The 20,034-nt window shown below is 38.3% G+C and overlaps 1 protein-coding gene across 5 annotated transcripts in view; it reads right to left on the minus strand.

Annotated features, from left to right (window-relative positions):
- The window catches only part of dgt1 (dim gamma-tubulin 1), a 333,213-nt gene that overhangs the window by 88,885 nt on the left and 224,294 nt on the right, over positions 1-20,034 (minus strand). For all 5 annotated transcript variants that reach the window (XM_067147580.2, XM_067147575.2, XM_067147576.2 and 2 more), the window contains exon 7: positions 13,501-13,637. In XM_067147580.2, the coding sequence (XP_067003681.1) occupies positions 13,501-13,637 (137 nt within the window). The remainder of the gene's footprint in view (positions 1-13,500; positions 13,638-20,034) is intronic.

Genomic DNA, 20,034 nt, shown 5'->3' on the forward strand with positions numbered 1-20,034 from the left:
GCTTTGTACTGACTAAATGACCTTTCCACGTCGCACAAAGTAATGTGTGCATATTTAAACTTGCATAAACTGTCTGCTGTGTATTCAAATTCAAAGGCTTCAGCACTGCCTTCACTTGGTACTCTATTAATACGACTGATTGTAGTAAATCCTGGGGTTTTATCGAAACATGAAGAGACCTTGTTCTTCACTGCAGCTATAATGGGCTCTCCAGTAGAGACTCAAAGCTTTGCACATGTATGGTGCTGCATCAGTTAAAAGAAGGAAAACTTTGCTGTGGTTCATTCTACTGGGCCACAAAAGTTCAACCTCATCATTAAAGAGCTTTGCAATGGTCTGGAGGTTGGAATTTGTAACACATCACAGGTTAACCTAATACAGTGAAACCTCATAAGTATGTTTCTGCAGGGAATGACGAAAAAAATCGTGTTAAGCGGGAAAATTTTCTATCGAACATCCCATTAAAAACTATCCAACAGGAAGATGGTATCGCTTTACACATTAGTACATTTTACATTGTGTGTGTAGTGTTTCAGGAGATAAAGGAGAGCACTAAAAAGTGCGAAAAAGTCAAGAGAACAAATATCAATAATTCTCTACTGGAGCCTGTTATAGTAACAAGAGACTATTAAAAGATGTGAAAAACACAGAAGAACAGATATGACATTCTTTTGCCCTTGGGCTCATAGAAGTAGCTACAGTCCCTACATATTATAGCACATCACCTTCTTCCTAAAACAACTGTATAATGAATTGTTAGTTGAAGCGTTAGGTTTCTGACCGGTGGGGTAATTAAACGCTGTTTTCGGGTCACTTTGTTCAAGCATGAATTTCTCGCGAGGTTATACTTGCCATATGCGATTAAGCGCCTTCAGCCGCCATCTTGAACATGAAACTTCAGCAGTACTCGGCACTGATTTGGACAGACTGTCAAACTAGCAGTTTGTATTTTTGTATGAATGGTACACCGTTTTACCATTGCCTGCATCTTTACATAACTTTTTAATGGGATAGGCCTACAGTATATGGAAGCCTTATTACTTAATGGCATCACCTTCAATTTCCTGTGCTGAGTGGTAAAAGGAAGTTAAGTGATTATTTATCACGTGATATCCTACTTACAGAATAATAGGATAATTGTGAGAAGTTCAGTAGCGCGGTACAGTATCTGTCTTGTGATAGCCTAGCTATGCATAAGAAAAGGGTTGTAAAACCACTCACTAATGAAGAAAAAATTAAAATCCTTCAAGAAGTATATAGGAATCCACATCTTAAGCGCGCAGAGTTGGCACGAACGTTAAAACTAGCACCTTTTACTTTGAACACTATTGTGGACAACCAAGACAAAATTTAAAATGCATATAGGCAAAATAAAAACAGAAAAAGAAAATGAGTGTGCAAAGGAAAGTTTCCGAAGTTGGAAAGAATGATTCTGAATAAATACATTTCTAACTTCTGATTGGAAAGCGAAATAGACTCCAATGGCTGCACAGTTGCTAGAGTTACACTTCCGTTACACATTTTGTGGGGGTAATTTCTGTGACGCATAATTTCGGTTGACTCCCAGCCATGTATGTCAACAGGAGAGCTTTGAAAAAAAAAAAAAAAAAGGCCCGTGAAAACTGAATTCAGCACTCCTAGCCGTAGTGGTATCTATTACTGTGCTTTAACTTAGCACTGTCCTGTCTTGTTCTAGTGTAAAGTCTTTGCTGCCAATCAATGACGCAAAACTCAACTTTATCTAAGCTAACAGCTTGCCCCTCAAAGGCACAATATACTCGGTGTTGGAGAATTCAAGGACATTTCTTCTTATCGCCCAAATTCCTATGACCGACCTGTGGTGAGGGTTCTTATCTCTGTTGGAAATCACATTCCATACACAAGGGATGACAAAGAACATTTTCAGGTCTGAAGAATATATGATCTACTAAGCGGCAAAGGCGAAAAATCGTGACGTGTTAAGTGAGGTATTTTTTATACAGATTTAATATAATGGGCGGTGGGGACTTCAAATTTACGACGTGCTAAGCGGGAAAACGTGTTAATGAGGAACGTACTAACAAGGTTTCACTGTATTACATTTCCAGCATGTCTCACTTGTACATCTGTTCTTTTGTTAATTGAAACCCTAAAGGGACAATTACTAAGTTCCGAACGAACAGAGTTGATAGTTCCCATGTATAAGTTGAGCACCCTGAGAACATCTTCACTCGCGCTGTGTTATTCTGCTGCCGAATATGCATGGCTGGTATGGTACAGATCCTGTCATACCAAACAGGTGGACGTCGCTCTTAACGAGACTTTTCAAATCATTACTGGTTGCTTGTGGCCTACGCCTTTGGAAAAATTGTACTGCCTCGCTGTGATTGCACCTTCTGACATTCGTCGGGAGATAGCGGCAACACCTAAAAGTGGCTGAATATTGGTCAGCAACCATATAAGTTTGTTCTTCCGCCAATGCAGCATCTATTTTTCCAAGCACCGTGCTCGACATGAAGTCGCCTATAGAGTCCAAATATATCATATTCGGACCTCTTTTTAAAAATTACAATAAATTGAAGTTATTAAGGGTCCACCTATTCAATACAATGACATTTATTACTGTGAATCGATCACAAGTCGTTTACATAAGGTACTAGTTTCGGCACTTATATTGTGCCATCATCAGCCATAGAGTCAAATTAGGCAATCACAAAAAATCCTAAAACAATTTAAACACATAACACCTGCATAGATGAATATTAAATAAAATTATGGTACAAGATGATATTGCACTCTAATATAAAATCCTTTAAAAAATGATAACTCCGTTGTTTTATACACATAGTATATAGTCCAGCTTGTATATGTCTTTAGTCTTGTTGAATATAAGCTGCAGAATTGTATATTGTCATGTAAGGTTGACACTTGTTTAATCTGTGGTTTAGGAGGTTCCGAAAGAATAAATGGTCATGTGATGGTCTTTGTTTGACCCAAAAATTGATTCCCACTTCAATGTGTGGTTTGGAACCTGAAGAAGAAATTAAAAGCCGAATTAGGCAAGAGGTAGTGTAACTGTACAAGAGGGTTACAGATTTCATTCAGTATTTATTATTATTATTATTATTATTATTATTATTATTATTATTATTATTATTATTATTATTATTATTATTATTATTTCTTAACCCAAGTCATTAGATTTTATATTCTGTTTTTCATCGTTTAGACTGTAATAATTAGATATCACACATATTATATTATTTAATCATAGGTTAAGTGAATTTTGTTTGTAATTATTCTGTATATTAATAAGTGAGATATGTTGGTTTCAAACAGTCATGCTGTGACTTTTAACTATGGCCAGATGAGCTGACATATTATTTTTCAATCGAGGCTAAGTTTAACCGAGACTGTATTGAGCAAGTAAATTTTCCGCTGACACATGCAGGGTAGTCATCGGTAGTCCGCGTGGGCAAGCTAATACGACACATGACTGATGACATCAGTGCGTGGGCACGTGATTTCGACCAGGTGTCTGTATTCGCAGCTACCATATGTTGAGGTGGAAGGGATGACCAGAGAGTACGGAGATGAGGGGTCATCACGAGGTTATAAAAGTCAATGCAACAGTGGTGAGAAGAAGGAAGAGTGATGGTCAGTGATCTAGACAGAAGTGGTTAGATGTCTAAGAGTGGTGGTGAGAGCTAAGAAGTGAAGGAAGCAATGCTAAGAGGTGTTTTTCAAGAGGTCTTAGAATCGTCGAAGAGGTCTATGAGTGGTGGTTGGATCTGAGTAGAGACTGGTACTATGCTGATAGTGAAACATCGTTTACTTGTGAGGATGGTCTTCACAATGTGTTTCAATAATATTTTTCAATTTCTTACAATCTATTGAGTGGACGTAACCGCATTGGAGGTCACTACACTCGGGAAGAAAATGGTCAACGCCAGGTTACATAAGAAGATAAGATTACAGCAGACTACTTCTGACTTCAACTCAGTGGTTTTTCCAGGAATTTCAAGTTCAACAGCGGTGTGTGCAGCCATCAGGTAATTACAGAATCCGACATGTTATGCTTTAAAAACATTAAGAAGAATGTAATCAGCGGCGATATCATATTTCACTTCAAGTTCATGCCAATAGCTTTTTTATTTAGATTAAATTTTCTTTTTGATTGTAACAACAAATCGCACTGGGTATATATTTTTTTGTTAAATTAAAGTACGGCAATGCTTGTTCATTGTGACGTAAATTAGAGTCATAAACTCAGTTTTATTTTTATAATAAGTGATTATATTTCCAAGTTGTGGAAATGCAACTGTAATCTACCATTGTCCTGATCCATATTCCTGTATATTGCCAGATGTGTGAGTTTATCACCTCACGCCTTGAGATAATTGAGATAAGAGGCATGTTCTCCGAATGTTGTTGTTTCTTGCAACAAATGGTGCTCAACAATTGTAATGTATATTGCGTGAAGGAGAATAAGGTGTAAGAGTAGTGGTGGGAGCAGTCACAGTAGGAAGGAAAGAATGAAAAGAAATGACTAGAAATGACTAGAAACAAACTCACCTTGAGCAGTCTGTTTGACCGGCAAGACGGAGCTGGACTGATGGATGCGATCACAAGGTTAAGGAACGTGGAGAAGCAGAGAAGAGGGGAGGGGTGGAGGAGGAGCAACTGTTGGGGAGCTAGGGTGAAGCGGAAGGACGAGGTAGTGGGGATAACTGATGGGGATGTATATTGTGTATGGTTTGAAAGATCGAGTTCTTTTTTGGAAGTCTAATATTTTTTAGCCAATTAATTAAGAGATCAAAAAGAATATTGGATCTCTCGGAAATTTTATTCAAATTATAAGTAGGATTGAAATATTGATTGCAATGAATAAAACAATTTTCAATAATGTTGAAGATTGGCCCTTTGCTTGTTATTTGGAGGATCTCTAAATCATGTTCAATGTCAGTGAACTTATGATTGCCATGAATATGTTGGCCTATAGCAGAAAACTTGTTATATCTTACAGCGTTGACATGCTCTCAATATCTGGTTATGAAGCTGCGTCCTGTTTGATCCACGTATGAAGAGCTGCAGTCATTACACTTGAATCTATAGATTCCGGATTTAGAAAATCTGTTGGAGGTATTATGAATTGTGCAAAATTTCTAAAGTCCTGTTATTAGTTCTAAAGAAAATTTGTACATTATGTTTTCTAAAGAGATTGGTAATTTTATAGACATCGCTATTGAAAGTAAATGTAGATGAAATGGTAGCTTTAGGTTTTTCTTTTGTGAGAGTGGTCTTAAGCCGGTGCCTGAATTTGTTAATTATCTGTTCAATAAATTATCTGGTATAACCATTGAATTTGGCAACTGCCCTTATAATGTTGAGTTCATTGTTAAGATCTCTCTTTGTCATAGGTATGGTAAAGGCACGGTAAACCATGCTATTATACGCTGCACATTTGTGTGTTTCGGGATGATGGAGTCTTGACGAATGGTACTGGCAGTTTGTGTATGTTTCCTGAAAATTTTATACGACAAAGCATGAGGGTTTCTAAGAATAGTTAAATCTAGGAAATTAATGACTTTATTATTTTTGGACTCAAACGTAAATTTAACGTCTTTCTTAATATATCTTTTTAAATTTTTTTTAAAAATATTATGATCATTACAGTTATATACAATAAGCCTCGTTAAGACGTTTCTGCAGGGGACACGAAAAATGAACGTTTTAAGCAAGAAACTATCCAACAGGGGTATGGAAACACTAGATACGATTCTTTTCCGACATGAGGGCACTTTACGTCGTGAATCCGGAAGTACAGTGGAAACTATACCTACCTAATATTTCTAAAAATTAGAGGGAAGTATTAAAAATGTGTGAAAAACAAGAGAGAACAAATATGAAAACTTTTTCTACTGAGGCTTATAATGAAACGAAATGACGTATGGCTTTTAGTGCCAGGAGTGTCCGAGGACATGTTCGGCTCGCCAGGTGCAGGTCATTCAATTTGACTCCTGCAGGCGACCTGCACGCCATAATGAGGATGAAATGGTGATGAAGACGACACATTCACCCAGCGCCCATGCCAGAGAAATTAATCAATGGTGGTTAAAATTCCCAACACTGCCAGGAATCGAACCCGGGACCCCTGTGACCAAAGGCCAGCATGCTAACCATTTAGGCATGGAGCCAGATGGGGCTTATAAAATAACAAGTGCAATGAACGTCTGAAAAACATCAAACAACACATATGAAAGCATATGCACAGGGGCCAATAAAAATATCCAAGTATTATTGCAGATCACACTCTTTTTAAAACTAATGTTAGTAGAAGCCTTTTATTTCGGAGCAGTGGGCTATTAAACATTATTTTCTGCTCACAGTCTTAGACAATGAATTCGAGTTTACACTCGTCCATGTGCGACTGGGAGGAATCAGGAGGATTGACTTTGACTGCCATTTTGAAAACTTTGACCTATAATCGAATAATCGAGTTGAAACTCGAAGGTGCTTGTTCAACATTCGCGACCTCTGCGCGCTTAAAGATGCGGAGGCCAGTCCACTTTCTGAAAGATTTTAATTTTGTCTTCATTAGTATGGAATTTCACGACTTTTTCCGTATCCATAACTAGGCTAACCCAAGACTAATATGCACCACGCTAGTCAATTTCATGCAATTCTGGGGAAAGGACAGCAAAGAAGTGCTACAACAACTAGATGTACTGAACAAAAAAAGTAGTATGGCATGAAAATCAGTACAAAGAAAAGCAAGACTATAGTGATGTCGAGAGGGGAAAGGCAAGGAAAGGACACTGTGAGAACTGGAAGTCAGAGTCTGGAAATTGTGGACAGCCTTAAATACCTAGGAAGTGAATTAATGCAAAATGCTAGGGCGGACGTGGAGATTAGCAGGAGGATACAGCAGAGTAATGCATTCTACCAAAGTGTAAGAAAACTTGTTTGGAGCAAAGAAGTACCAAGGAAAGGTAAAGAGATAATTTACAAAATGTACTATGTACTGATACTGACTTATGCAGCTGAGACTTGGACTTTGACGAGCAGGCAAAAGAGTAGAATTCAAGCCAGTGAGATGAAATTCCTAAGAAGTATGATAGGAAAGACAAGGAAAAACAGAGTGAGAAATGAAGATTTTAGGAAGGAAGTAGGGATAGAAAAGCTAAGTGAAAAGAAAACAATAAACTAAGGTGGTTTGGACATGTAAAGAGGATGGAGGAGAATAGAATTCCAAGCTGGAGGCAAAGTGCGAGGGCAAGAGAGCAAGACGAAGACCTAGAACAAGGTGGATTGAATCAGTGAAGAGTGGCATAAGAAGACGAAATTTAGACGGGGACAAGATCGTGGAAGAGGAATGGTGGACAGAAAGAGGAAGATGGAGAAGTGTCATAAATACCCCGACTCGGCAGAAGCTGGATAAGGGGAAATGATGAAGATGATGATGATATGTTCCTAATCCAGATAAAGGCTACCGTATCATGCGACTAAAATTCACTGTACCACTCAACACAAAACAAATTTCCAACTTCTGAATGGAATGCAAAATACAAGCGCAAATAGGTTGACTTTTTTCTGTAATCACACAACTGTGGCGACGGCTCTTACCCGAGTTGTAAATTATGCTTCCTTCACAAGGTATGACAAATAACATTTTCAGGGATACGAAAAATGTGATCGTACTCGTAGTAAGCGGTAATAGCGAACCAACTAGAGGGAAGAATTTTCTGGATGTAAAACCAGATGAGCTCTATAGAGAAACCGAAGTAATAGATGGTATTAGTGATCACGAAGCTGTTTTTGTGGTAATTAAAAATAAATGTGAAAGAAAGGAAGAGATTAAAATTAGGACCGTTAGGCAGTACCATATGGCTGATAAAACAGGCATGCGGGAGTTTTCATTAAGCAACTATGATCGGTGGAAAACGGTAAATAAAAATGTAAACAGACTCTGGGATGGGTTTAAAGCAATTGTTCAGGAATGTGAAAATAGGTTTGTACCTTTAAAGGTGGTAAGGAATGGTAAAGATCCATTATATTATAACAGGGAAGTAAAGAGACTAAGAAGGAGGTGCAGGTTGGAAAGAAATGGAGTTAGAAATGGCTGTGGAAGTAAGGAGAAATTGAAGGAACTTACTAGGAAATGAATCTAGCAAAGAAGTCCGCTAAGGATAACATGATGGCAAGCATAATTGGTGGCCACACTAATTTTAGTGATAAATGGAAGAGTATGTCTACGTACTTTAAGGCAGAAACAGGTTCCAAGAAGGACATTCCAGGAATCATTAATGAACAAGGGGAGTGTGTATGCGAGGATCTTCAAAAGGCAGAAATATTCAGTCAGCAGTATGTAAAGATTGTTGGTTACAAGGATAATGTCCAGATAGAGGAGGTGACTAATACTAAAGAAGTACAGTGAAACTCGGTTAAGAAGTTCCCGCATAAGAAGTTTTCCCGCCTAAGAAGTGTGATATTCTTGGTCCCTTGATCAGTTCCATTAAGATATATGTATATTTTTCCCGTTTAAAGTGTTCCATTGTAAATATATTTCCCGGTTAAACAGTTCAGATTTTAGAGCCCCTTGAGATAGAAAACGTCCGCTCAAGGCAGCGCATGGTTAGAATCCTCCAGTCTTCGCGCAAGTCGCACCCTGTGTTAGACTGTTCGCGCGCTCGCGGTATGTGTCTGGTGTCACGGAACATGTGCGGGCCTGCCAAGGCCATAGGATGTCATGCTAATGACAACACAGACACCAGATGCTCACTCTCACCTTGTGGAATCGAATCGAACCCATCAGTCGAAATTTTCACTCCACCGTTCCATCTAGCGGAATAGGATCGAACAGGATTTTACGTGGGAAATATAAAGCATGCAATGGATGGTTTGATAAAACTTTAATGCAGTAATTTGCGGGCCGTGACAGGGTGAAGTCATTAATCGAGGTGGCCTAAACATTAATTAAAAACTGTTAAGTGTAATTTGTCCACAACATTACTGTTAATCTACCACAAAATGGAATATTCTAACCTGTTTGATTTTTCATTCCCTTGTTTATTTCCTTCCAGGCATTCTTTCTTACGTTGTTGTTGCAATAATACTTATAGGTCTTGCCGTAGAGGAAATTACGTTTTTGAACTAAACTGATAATATTTTCTGTGTCCATTATTAGTGAGGTGAACAAAAACAACTTCCCGACTCTATGCAGGAAGCAGCCGACTTACCAACAGCCAGCTGATACACATGCTGCCAAAGCCGGCCGAAAGATTCCGATCGTTTACGAAGTTGAACGAATGTTGATAGCCAACTGGGTGTTGGTGGGAGGCACACAGACGCATTGCAATACCACGTGTTGGCATAAAATTGAAAGTTATTTTTTAATTTTCCCTTTATACGAGCTAAATACTGTATTATCGTGTCACTCGTAATTATTACATCGCATTATTGGAACGTAGCACAAGGATGAGGAGACATGAAATAAAATTCTCGCGGGGAAAGAAACTGTTTACGTTTAGATATGCTAGCGTTACTACTGCGCCTTTAACACTCCCACGTAATACTCCAGATACTTTTCTATGCACTCATTTCTGCAACTTCGAACCTGTGTTTCTTTTCTTCATTACCTATGGCATGAAGAGGATTGAAGCAGGAAAATAAACTCAATACTGGCTTGGCCATGTGGTACTTGTGAAACAGCCAGAAACTACGCCCGTTGCCGTGACAACCAGTAGGAATGCAGGGGTGATTTAGGCCTAGGTTCTAAGATCTCTAAGAATAAGTTGCTACATTTCCCATTTGCTGCCGTTATCCTTGAAGCAGGTGTCAGGGGTGTGAGGAAGATAGAAAGCACATGCTAACAAACTGTAGTACACGTCTTGTCTTTGTGTCTTGTAAACCTAAGCTACGGATTGCCAAGCACAGTGTAGCGTCGTAATTATAGGAGTCGGTGAAGTTAGTTGTACTTGTAATATCAACGTACAAACTTTTTAAGTGAAAATGAGCGGAACTCAAAGGAAAGATATCAAGCGAAAGGCGCTAACAATAAAAGACAAAGTGGAGATTATAAGGAAAGTGGAGTTATCTACACTTTCCCGTGTTGCCTTGGCAAAGGAGCTGGGGATGCCGCCGTCTACTTTGAACGGTATTATAGCGAAGAAAGAAGAGATCTCTGCTTTTGCAGGGAATACTTCAGCAAATTGTAAGGAAGTTTAATCTGAAAAGTACGATGAAATAGAACAAGCTCTGCTAATGTGGTTTAAACAGGAGCGAAGTTTAAACATACCTTTCAGTGGGACTATTGTGCAGGAGATAGCCGCATGCAAATTAAGGGTACCTTTTACCGCGTCGGACGGGTGGCTGGACAGCTTTAAAAATTGAGCCGACATCGTTTACAAAACAATTTGTTGCGAAGCAGAGACTGTAAGTGCGCAGGAAAGGAAAGCGTGGAATGAAATGGTTCTGCCTGCTAAAATAAGCAAACCTTGCAACGTTTTTATATAACTTAATATGTTCCCTTCTCTTATCAAATATATTTTAATACGGTATGTTCAATTATTTTACTTTATCTCTAAAAGTACTGTCATGATAATCAAATTTTTATATTGTGGCTTTCTGTTAGCAGCTCTTATATATCGGCCTATTTCGGTATTGTTCACAAACAAGGAAATCTGTTGGCTGTTTGTTTCACATGTATTTCAAAGTACAGAATAAGTTTTTGGGCATTACCCCTTTTAAGAAGTTTCCTGCTTAAGAAGTTTTTTTTTTGCAGTCCCTTGAAAAACTTCTTAACAGAGTTTCACTGTATTAAAATTTACCTATGACAGCAATGACATTTACAGTAAGATACAAAAGTTGAAAACTAGAAAAGCAGCTGGAATTGATAAGGTTTCAGGGGATATACTAAACACAATGGGTTGGGATATAGTACCATATCTGAAGTATTTGTTTGATTTTTGTTTGCATGAAGGAACTTTACCAAATGAATGGAGAGTTGCTATAGTAGCCCCTGTATATAAAGGAAAGGGTGATAGGCATAAAGCTGAAAATTACAGGCCAGACAGTTTGACATGCATTGTATGTAAGCTTTGGGAAAGCATTCTTTCTGATTATATAAGACATGTTTGAAAAATTAATAAATGGTTTGACAGAAAGCAGTTTGGGTTTAGGAAAGGTTATTCCACTGAAGCCCCACTTGTAGGATTCCAGCAAGATATAACAGATATCCTGGATTCAGGAGGTCAATTGGACTGTATTGCGATTGACTTATCTAAGGCATTTGATAGGGTAGATCATGGGAGACTACTGGCAAAAATGAGTGCAACTGGACTTGACAAAGTGATTGAATGGGTGGCTCTGTTTCTAGAAAATAGAACTCAGAGAATTAGAGTAGGTGAAGCTTTATCTGTCCCTGTAAAAATTAAGAGGGGAATTCCTCAAGGCAGTATTATTGGACCTTTATGTTTTCTTATATATATCAATGATATGTGTAAAAGAAGTGGAATCAGAGATAAGGCTTTTCGCAGATGATGTTATTCTGTACAGAGTAATAAATAAGTTTTAAGATTGTGAGCATCTGCAAAATGACCTCGATAATGTTGTTTTATTTTTTTTTTTTGCTAGGGGCTTTAACGTCGCGCCAACACAGATAGGTCTTATGGCGACGATGGAATAGGAAAGGCCTAGGAGTTGGAAGGAAGCGGCCGTGGCCTTAATTAAGGTACAGCCCCAGCATTTGCCTGGTGTGAAAATGGGAAACCACAGAAAACCATTTTCAGGGCTGCCGATAGTGGGATTCGAACCTGCTATCTCCCGGATGCAAGCTCACAGCTGCGCGCCTCTACGCGCACGGCCAACTCGCCCGGTCGATAATGTTGTGAGATGGACAGTAGGCAATGGTATGATGATAAACGAGGATAAAAGTCAGGTTGTGAGTTTCACAAATAGGAAAAGTCCTCTCAGTTTTAATTACTGCGTTGATGGGGTGAAAGTTCCCTTTGGGGATCATTGTAATTACCTAGGTATAAATATAAGGAAAGATCTTCATTGGGGAAATCACATAAATATGATTGTAAATAAAGAGTACCCTAGGGGTTGTAGTAAGGATGTAAAGGAGAGAGCATATTTGTCTCTGGTGAGACCTCTACTTGAGTATGGTTCCAGTGTATGGGACCCTTACCAGGATTACTTGATTCAGGAACTGGAAAAAATCCAAAGAAAAGCAGCTCGATTTGTTCTGGGCGATTTCCGACAAAAGAGTAGCGTTACAAAAATGTTGCAAAGTTTGGGATGGGAAGACTTGGGAGAAAGGAGACGAGCTGCTCAACTAAGTGGTATGTTCCGAGCTGTCAATGGAGAGATGGCGTGGGATGACATCAGTAGACGAATAAGTTTGGATAGTGTCTTTAAAAGTAGGAAAGATCACAATATGAAGATAAAGTTGGAATTCAAGAGGACAAATTGGGGCAAATATTTGTTTATAGGAAGGGGAGTTAGGGATTGGAATAACTTACCAAGGGAGATGTTCAAAAAATTTCCAATTTCTTTGCAATCATTTAAGAAAAGGCTAGGAAAACAACAGATAGGGAATCTGCCACCTGGGCGACTGCCCTAAATGCAGATCAGTAGTGATTGAAATTGAAAATTTGTGATGCTATAGGTATGTTTGTAAGGCTACCATATCATGCGACAAATATTTGCTACACTTCACTGTACCTATTAACACAAAATAAATTTCTAACTTCTGAACAGAATGCGAAATACAAGACAAATGGACTCACTGTGTTATTTAGCAATCTTGCTGCTAACCGGCAAGCAAAACTGAAAATTCCTGAGGTTCTCCGAACGTGCAAATTATCCTGTGAAGTTCAGGAATTTAAGATCTTTTCCTGTAATCACGCAACTGTGGCGACGAATCTTACCCAAGTTGGAAATCACGTTTGTTTCACAAGGGACGACAAGTAACACTTTCACGGCTAGGAAAAATGTGATTGTACTAAACGGTAATAGCGAAAATTCGTGACGCGATAAGTGAGGTATTTTTATATGGATTTAATATGGTGAGAATCGGGACTTCAAAAAACGTGCTAAGTGGGAATACATGTTAATGAGGAACGTACTAACGAGGTTTCACTGTATTTGTCTTTTGGTTGTACAGTTAGTATTTATATGTATATGTATATATTAGTGCTTCTATTCTTGTTCAACACATTGAAACCTAGTAAGTTATACTGACTGAGTCGAAACTACAGCTTAACTGCAATGATGTACCAACAGAGAGAGATTCGAAATATGAATCTAAGATGAAAGATATTTCTCATAACTGGGGTCTGGATAATTATGTACTAAGAAACAGTAATATATATTTAAAAATCTTAGAAATATGTAATGAAAGCATGAAAAAGTAAGAAATATGTAACACTGTACTGTACAGAAACCTTCATTAACTGAACAAGGATGAAAAAGAAGACAGAGTAGGCTAATATAAGTAATAAAATTGGAGAAAGTTACCATAGTTCGCCGTTCCATATTCTTCTTGTGCAAGGTTGCCTCGACACCACTCAGTTTCTTATACCTGTTCAGTGACTTCAGTTTCAGGTACAGTTTCTGCTCCCGCACAGAATCCTTAGTCTGGCTGTGGATACTACCTGTAACACCATAAATAACACTGGTCAACAAGGTTGTACTTTTTGTTTGTGACTCCGTTCTCTCTATGCATAACTGGTTCCTTTTACCCTAAAGTGAAGGAAAATCAATTACACAATATTCTGATTCTCTCCAGTCTAGGAGGCCAGATGGAGTCCCCCTAAACTAGAAAAGACATGGTAGAATTGTTGCGATTCATGATTCTTTTACGGTTTGTTTTTGAAATTTGTGCAATTTTTTCCACGAAACAAAAAAAAAGGCTCCTTTAAAATGCGAATGAATGAATGAATGAATTTTAATTGACAGCTACTATGTACTGTAATTAGAGGATATTGGACATTCCAATAACAGACCAGACTTATCATGACAATACACAGTTCTTGTTTATTTTTATGATTCTAAATCACACAGAATGACAGATTTGACATCTCTGAGTAAAATTCTATGTACGTTCACTCACTGCTTACATATAGACTACAACTGAAGTAGTACTGCAAAAAAAAGGAATACAAGAAAAAGACAAGCTAAACAATTACATCATTTGGAAGATGCTGAATTGCTGCTTTGGCTTGAAAAGATTTACGTGGCTTCAGCTTTGGTTTGTATTTCAGTGGACTCTCGAGAAGAAGTCCGCAAACATAATCTCCGATCATACTTTTTGACGACAAACCTTGTTAGTGGCACTCCATGTCCATGTTATCTAGGTGGAAACTTTCTCCTTATTCCTCCAAGAAATATCCCATATTGTCTTTAAATGTCTCAAGATGAGAATCCAACATATGCATTTTGAGAGATATGCGGCATCCTATTTTACCAAAATTGTCCGTTAACTCCTTGACTAGGACCCGATAGTCTTGAGCCTTGTGGTTCCCGAGGAAGCCTTCTGTTATGGCGATAAAACTTCTCCCGGCTGCCTTCTTTTTACCTGAGCTTTTCTACAAAATTTTCCTGCTTCATGATCTTTCTAATCTGTGGCCCCACACAGATACCTGCTTTAACTTTAGCTCCTGACAACTTAGGAAATATATCTTGAAGTATCTGAAATGGCTCAGATTCTTGGCCCAATCCTTTTACAAATTGTTTCAAAAGGCAGTGACAGCATTAAAATTTGGTTGCCAATTAACATTCTTGTTGCCGATAATAAACTCAATTCTCTGAGGCCAAATCTTTTTCTTGTAATGCTTGTGGTCAGCCTGGCTATCGCATAAACAAAGATAGCATGGACGCTTTGCATAGCCTCCATGCAAACCCATGAGAAACATCATCTTAAAATCTCCCATGACCTCCCACTTGGTCTTGGCACATTAGTTTCTTAACACTGTTGTAATTTCTCCTGAGATGAGTGGAAAATGCACTAGGAACTGAGGGGCACTGGATTCTGTTATGAAGCAGGGCCACTTTTAAGCTCAAAATTTGGAGTTGGCTCAGTTTAACCCTTTCCTGCCCATATTTTCACTCCGCTTATCCCCAGGTTTCGACCTATTATTTAGAAAAAACTGAAACAGAGTGCACTGTTTCAGAAAAAGTTAAATGTAATAAAAACTATTGATCACAATGATTTCAAATTTTCACTAATATTAGAAAATATACCATCACATCCATTTCTCTGTTCATAGAGTCATAAGGTTGTTGGTTCTAGCCCCCCCCTCCTACAGGTGATACTCAACACAGTGGTAAGCTGCATTTGTCACGTTCACATTTTGTCTCAATCCCTGCAAACAAATAATTACGTGATTTTGGAAGTGGAATGATGCCCATGCATATACGATTTTATTTTATCTGGGCAAGTGTCTTCCCATTCTGTATCTATTTTACCGGAATGTGCCTGTTTGAATGCTGCATTGATATATATGCAATAGGCTATGTCACTGAATATTTTGTCTCCTCCTAACATACGTAAAAACAATCTGTTTTTTGTAATACTCTTTCCGAATTATGGACAGGTTCAACATCATCCATATAACCATTCGGAGTAACGAAACAAAATGTTTGTTGTTACCTGAATTGCCGCGGTATCGCCATCAAGTCTGAATTCTCGATATTAGTTTTCACTTATATCACTATTATCACTAAAGTTTACTTCGTTGATATGTTATTCACTCACTAAAAATTCACGTACACCCCTACCGAACGATTCTGTGTCATTCTCTTCGCCTATATTCAGCTCAGTTTCAATATCCGCAGTATTCAATCCCGCCATGTTTACGAACGAAACAGCTGAACCGCGCTTGCGTAAGTTCAAGACCACTGCCTAGGCAATGTCAAGACAGATAATCAGTCTTCTTTTATTTCGTAAGCCTTGTAGATTGTACTGCTTGTTCATAAATGCCTTATAAACACATCACTGCTAAAAAAATTAAAAATTATCGCACAGATTGCAGACGTGTGCAGATAATGCAGCCGGGCGCTTTCGGGCCAGAAAGGGTTAAGCTAAATTAAGTGATGACAGATTACAACTGGCAGATCATAAAACAGAGATAGTTCTCTTGACAAGAAAAAGGATCACGACCGTTATTCCAATATATATTGGACAAACAGAAATCGAAACATCTAGAAGTATAAAGTACCTCGGAGTGACACTTGGTACCAAACTTACATTTTGGGATAATATCAAACGGGTGACAGATAAGGCGGTGAAAACGATTGTGCTGAGTAGATTAATGAGCAACGTTAAAGGTCCAAAGTATAGCAAACTACGACTTCTGATGTCGATAGTTCACTCGAAACTTCTATATGGTGCTGAAGTCTGGGCTGAATCTCTGAAGTTTGAAAAATACCAGTGAAGGATAGCTGCGGTACAGCGGAGATCAGCTTTGCATATTACAAGCGCATATTGCACAGTATTCGAACCTGCAGTTCTTCGGTAGCACTGACTGATTTACTTGCCTTAGAGAGACAGGAAATCTGGCAAACTCAAGGGGAGCTCGGAAAGAAGCGTGCTAAGGAGCTAGCTTATAGGCAACGAATGGAACGGTGGCAGCAAATATGTATGCTATCATTGGTCAACTCAGAGAAAATGTTTAGATACTGAGCCAGCAGAGTTGATGCCAGAAACTACTGTGCAGGTGATGCTACAAAACCAAGAATCTTGGGATTAGGTAGCAGTATATGTAGAAAGCATCCTGCGTCAGAAAAAGAGGGATATGAATGCTTATGAACAACAGTAAGGAGAAATAAAGGAAGAAGAAACCTGAGAAATTAGCACAACACTGCCCTGAAGTAATGCGAGAGCGGTTCCGGGGCGGAGATATACGTCGTGGGAGAAGGGTATGTGGGTTTTAGTGAGCAGGAATCTCACACGCTTGTGGAGTGCTTGACCCTCACAAGTGTCTCATGAAAAATTTTCCACACTCACCCTGTAAAAAAATTATTATCATCATCATCATCATCATCATCAATATATTATTATCATCACCATCACTATTAATACTGCTGTTGTTGTGTATTTGGGATTAATTCATGTTAATGATTTGATTGAGCAATGTGAGAATTGAATTAAAGTGTATCCTGTAAGACATTATTTTTATTGATAAATGATAACCAACTAAAATGTATGGAGTGGCCACGATGCTGCATAAATTCGGAGAATTTACTACAGGTATACCTCCACATTCCAGATTTTTAAGTCAAAGCAACCTCCAGTGGGATTCATTAAGTGCTAAGGCAGAAAGTGTGAAATGTTGTTCAAAAATGCAGTAAAGCGAATAGGGGTGACATTTTTAAATGTGTGTGCTCATTGAGATTGGCTTGGATATATTTTTTTTTTTTTGTGTGTTGTAAATTTTGATACATTCTTTAACATTAAATGATTTGCTTTTATTATTGATGTGTACATTTTTTAAGATCTGTGTTGGTATCTGTGAAGTGGTGTGAGCTGTCATATGTATGTTAACTAAACGTTGAGTGTCTGTTGTATCTATTTGCGCTTTTGTGTTCTTCGTACCTGGTGTTGAAATTACGATTTGTCTGGCCGATGTACTACGTGACATTACAACTATCTTTTTTATAATCAGAGGCGAAAGTTAGTCAGATGATACTGAAAGATAACAAGCATGCCTGTATGACTGATCCTAACCTTTTCATCAGGTATTCCGTTAGAATTTCTCTACCCCACACACTGTTCTTAGAAAAAATTTCAATCAGTTTACTAACAAACATATTTAATGATGCCTGAGGAATGTTTAACTAACACACTAAATCCACACACTTCCTATTTGGATTATATCAATGTGGATATATGTTTTGAAACAGACATCTTCTGTTATTTGGTGCCATTCTTAACCCCTGGAAAACTCGTCTTACATGTCATCACCGAGAACGCGACAAAAGCCAGCTGCACTGCAGCAGTTCCCGATGGTGTTTTGCTCCACAGTATTCCAGGCAGCCTTGATGAAATGCATGGCATCTAAGACAGTGATTTTTCTTTTCATTGATTCCAGTGCAGCGAATTTTCTCTCTACCAGCTTCTTATGAGATTTTTGCTTCATGTACCATATATTATTGCTTGATCTAATGGCTGTTGCTTACTTGTATAGTTTGCTGAAAGGAAAATGATCTTTATGTTTCTCAAATTAGAAATATTTGGGGGATGAGCAGTGCAATGGTTAATGAAGAGTGCAATTTTCCTGTTTCTTATGTCAATCCTTGCATCCCATGCAAGTAAGAAATGTTCAATTACTGCAGAAGTTATTCATGCTTTCATGTTGGAAGTGTAGCTGCATGAAAAAGATTGCAAATTCTTGAAGTATCACAGATTGCATACTTTTCCAATAATCAGTGGTACCAATTTCTCACTTCCACTTTCATTAGAGCACAAGAAACTTGTAAGCCTTTCCTTGTTGAGTTTGCCACTGTAACACATTGTGCCCTAAAATCTAGTGTTTTATCTGGTAGAAGATGAAAAAATACCATATTTAGTCTGCATTAAAAATATCAACAGGACTATAGTCTTTCAAAATTGAAGGAAGTCTTGTAGTTTTCCATATTTTAATAGTTTTGCACAAAGCAGTGTCATTATCCAGAGCAACAGCTTCTCCTTCCACACATCTAGAAACTAAGTTAGGTTGATTGTTGAATTTTTAATAATAATGTTATTTGCTTTACTTTTATACGGGTTTCTGGAGACACGGAGGTGCCGGAATTTAGTCCTGCAGGAGTTCTTTTACATGCCAGTAAATCTACCGACACGAGTCCGATATATTTGAGAGTCTTCAAATATAACCGGACTGAGCCAGGACCGAATCTGCTAAATTGGGGTCAGATGATAATGATGATGATGACTGTTGTTGTTTAAAGGGGCCTAACATGTAGGTCATAGGCCCCTAATGGTACGAAATGAGACGAAGTGCAATGACAATTTAAAATTTCAAAATTCATCCACCAACTAGAATTTAAAACGTGATGATGAAGAAGGAAAGGATAAATATGAATTTAAAATAATCAGTGGAGCCAACTCACGATACTGAAAGTTAAAAATAATTCCAAAATCAATCCACTGGCTAGAATTCAAAAAGATGATGATGAACACTGATTATGAACTTAAAACAATCAGTGGACCCGATCCACAATGCCTCTCCTTCCCAGAAACTATATTGAAAAATTAGTATTACTGATCAAGGGACTGCTTACAAAGCACAATTCTGAATCGATGATTCATGTTATCCAAAGGGGTCCAAAGTCCAGGTCAACAGTCCCTCATAATGGTATTTACCGCTAGTAAAGTAGAACCAGGGTATTTCTCAAGTTGCAGTACTAATCAAGAGTAGCGTAGATTCATGGTGTTCCTAACGTTCTGGTACTACTCAGAAGTATTGAACGTTGCAGAGTTAACGGAGACCTATGGTGTTTCTCACATAATGGTGCCACTCGTAGGCAACGCAAACCCATGGTGTTCCTCACATAGATGAACTAATCACAGGGACTTGTACTATCCCGTGGTGTTTCTCACATAGTGGGTACTAACCACAGACAATGCAGACCCACAGTGTCGCTTGTATAGTGCTACTAATCACAGGGAATGCCCAGACCCGTGGTGTTTCTCACAATGGTACTCATCACAGGCTTTTAAAGTTAAAAACTTCATAATGGGTCCATATTAAACCAAGAATAACAATAATAGATGCAAATTTACGGGGTCCACCTTTTCAATACATACAGGCAGTGTAAGCCCGTGGTGTTCCGCATATAGTGGTATTAATCATGGGTACTGTAAACCCATAGTGACCCACCCACTATTGCTACTAATCACAAACCTATTGTGTACCTAACACAGTGGTACTACTCGCAAGTAAAGGCAACCCATGGTTTTCCCTGCATGATGGTACTTACAACAATTAGTTTCATGGTTCTAATTTGATCATCCCTTGGTTGCTCCTTTCAGTCACCTCTTACGACAGGCAG

The sequence above is a fragment of the Anabrus simplex genome, chromosome 5 (genome assembly GCF_040414725.1).
Source record: "Anabrus simplex isolate iqAnaSimp1 chromosome 5, ASM4041472v1, whole genome shotgun sequence".
In the NCBI taxonomy this organism is placed as follows: Eukaryota; Metazoa; Arthropoda; class Insecta; order Orthoptera; family Tettigoniidae; genus Anabrus; species Anabrus simplex.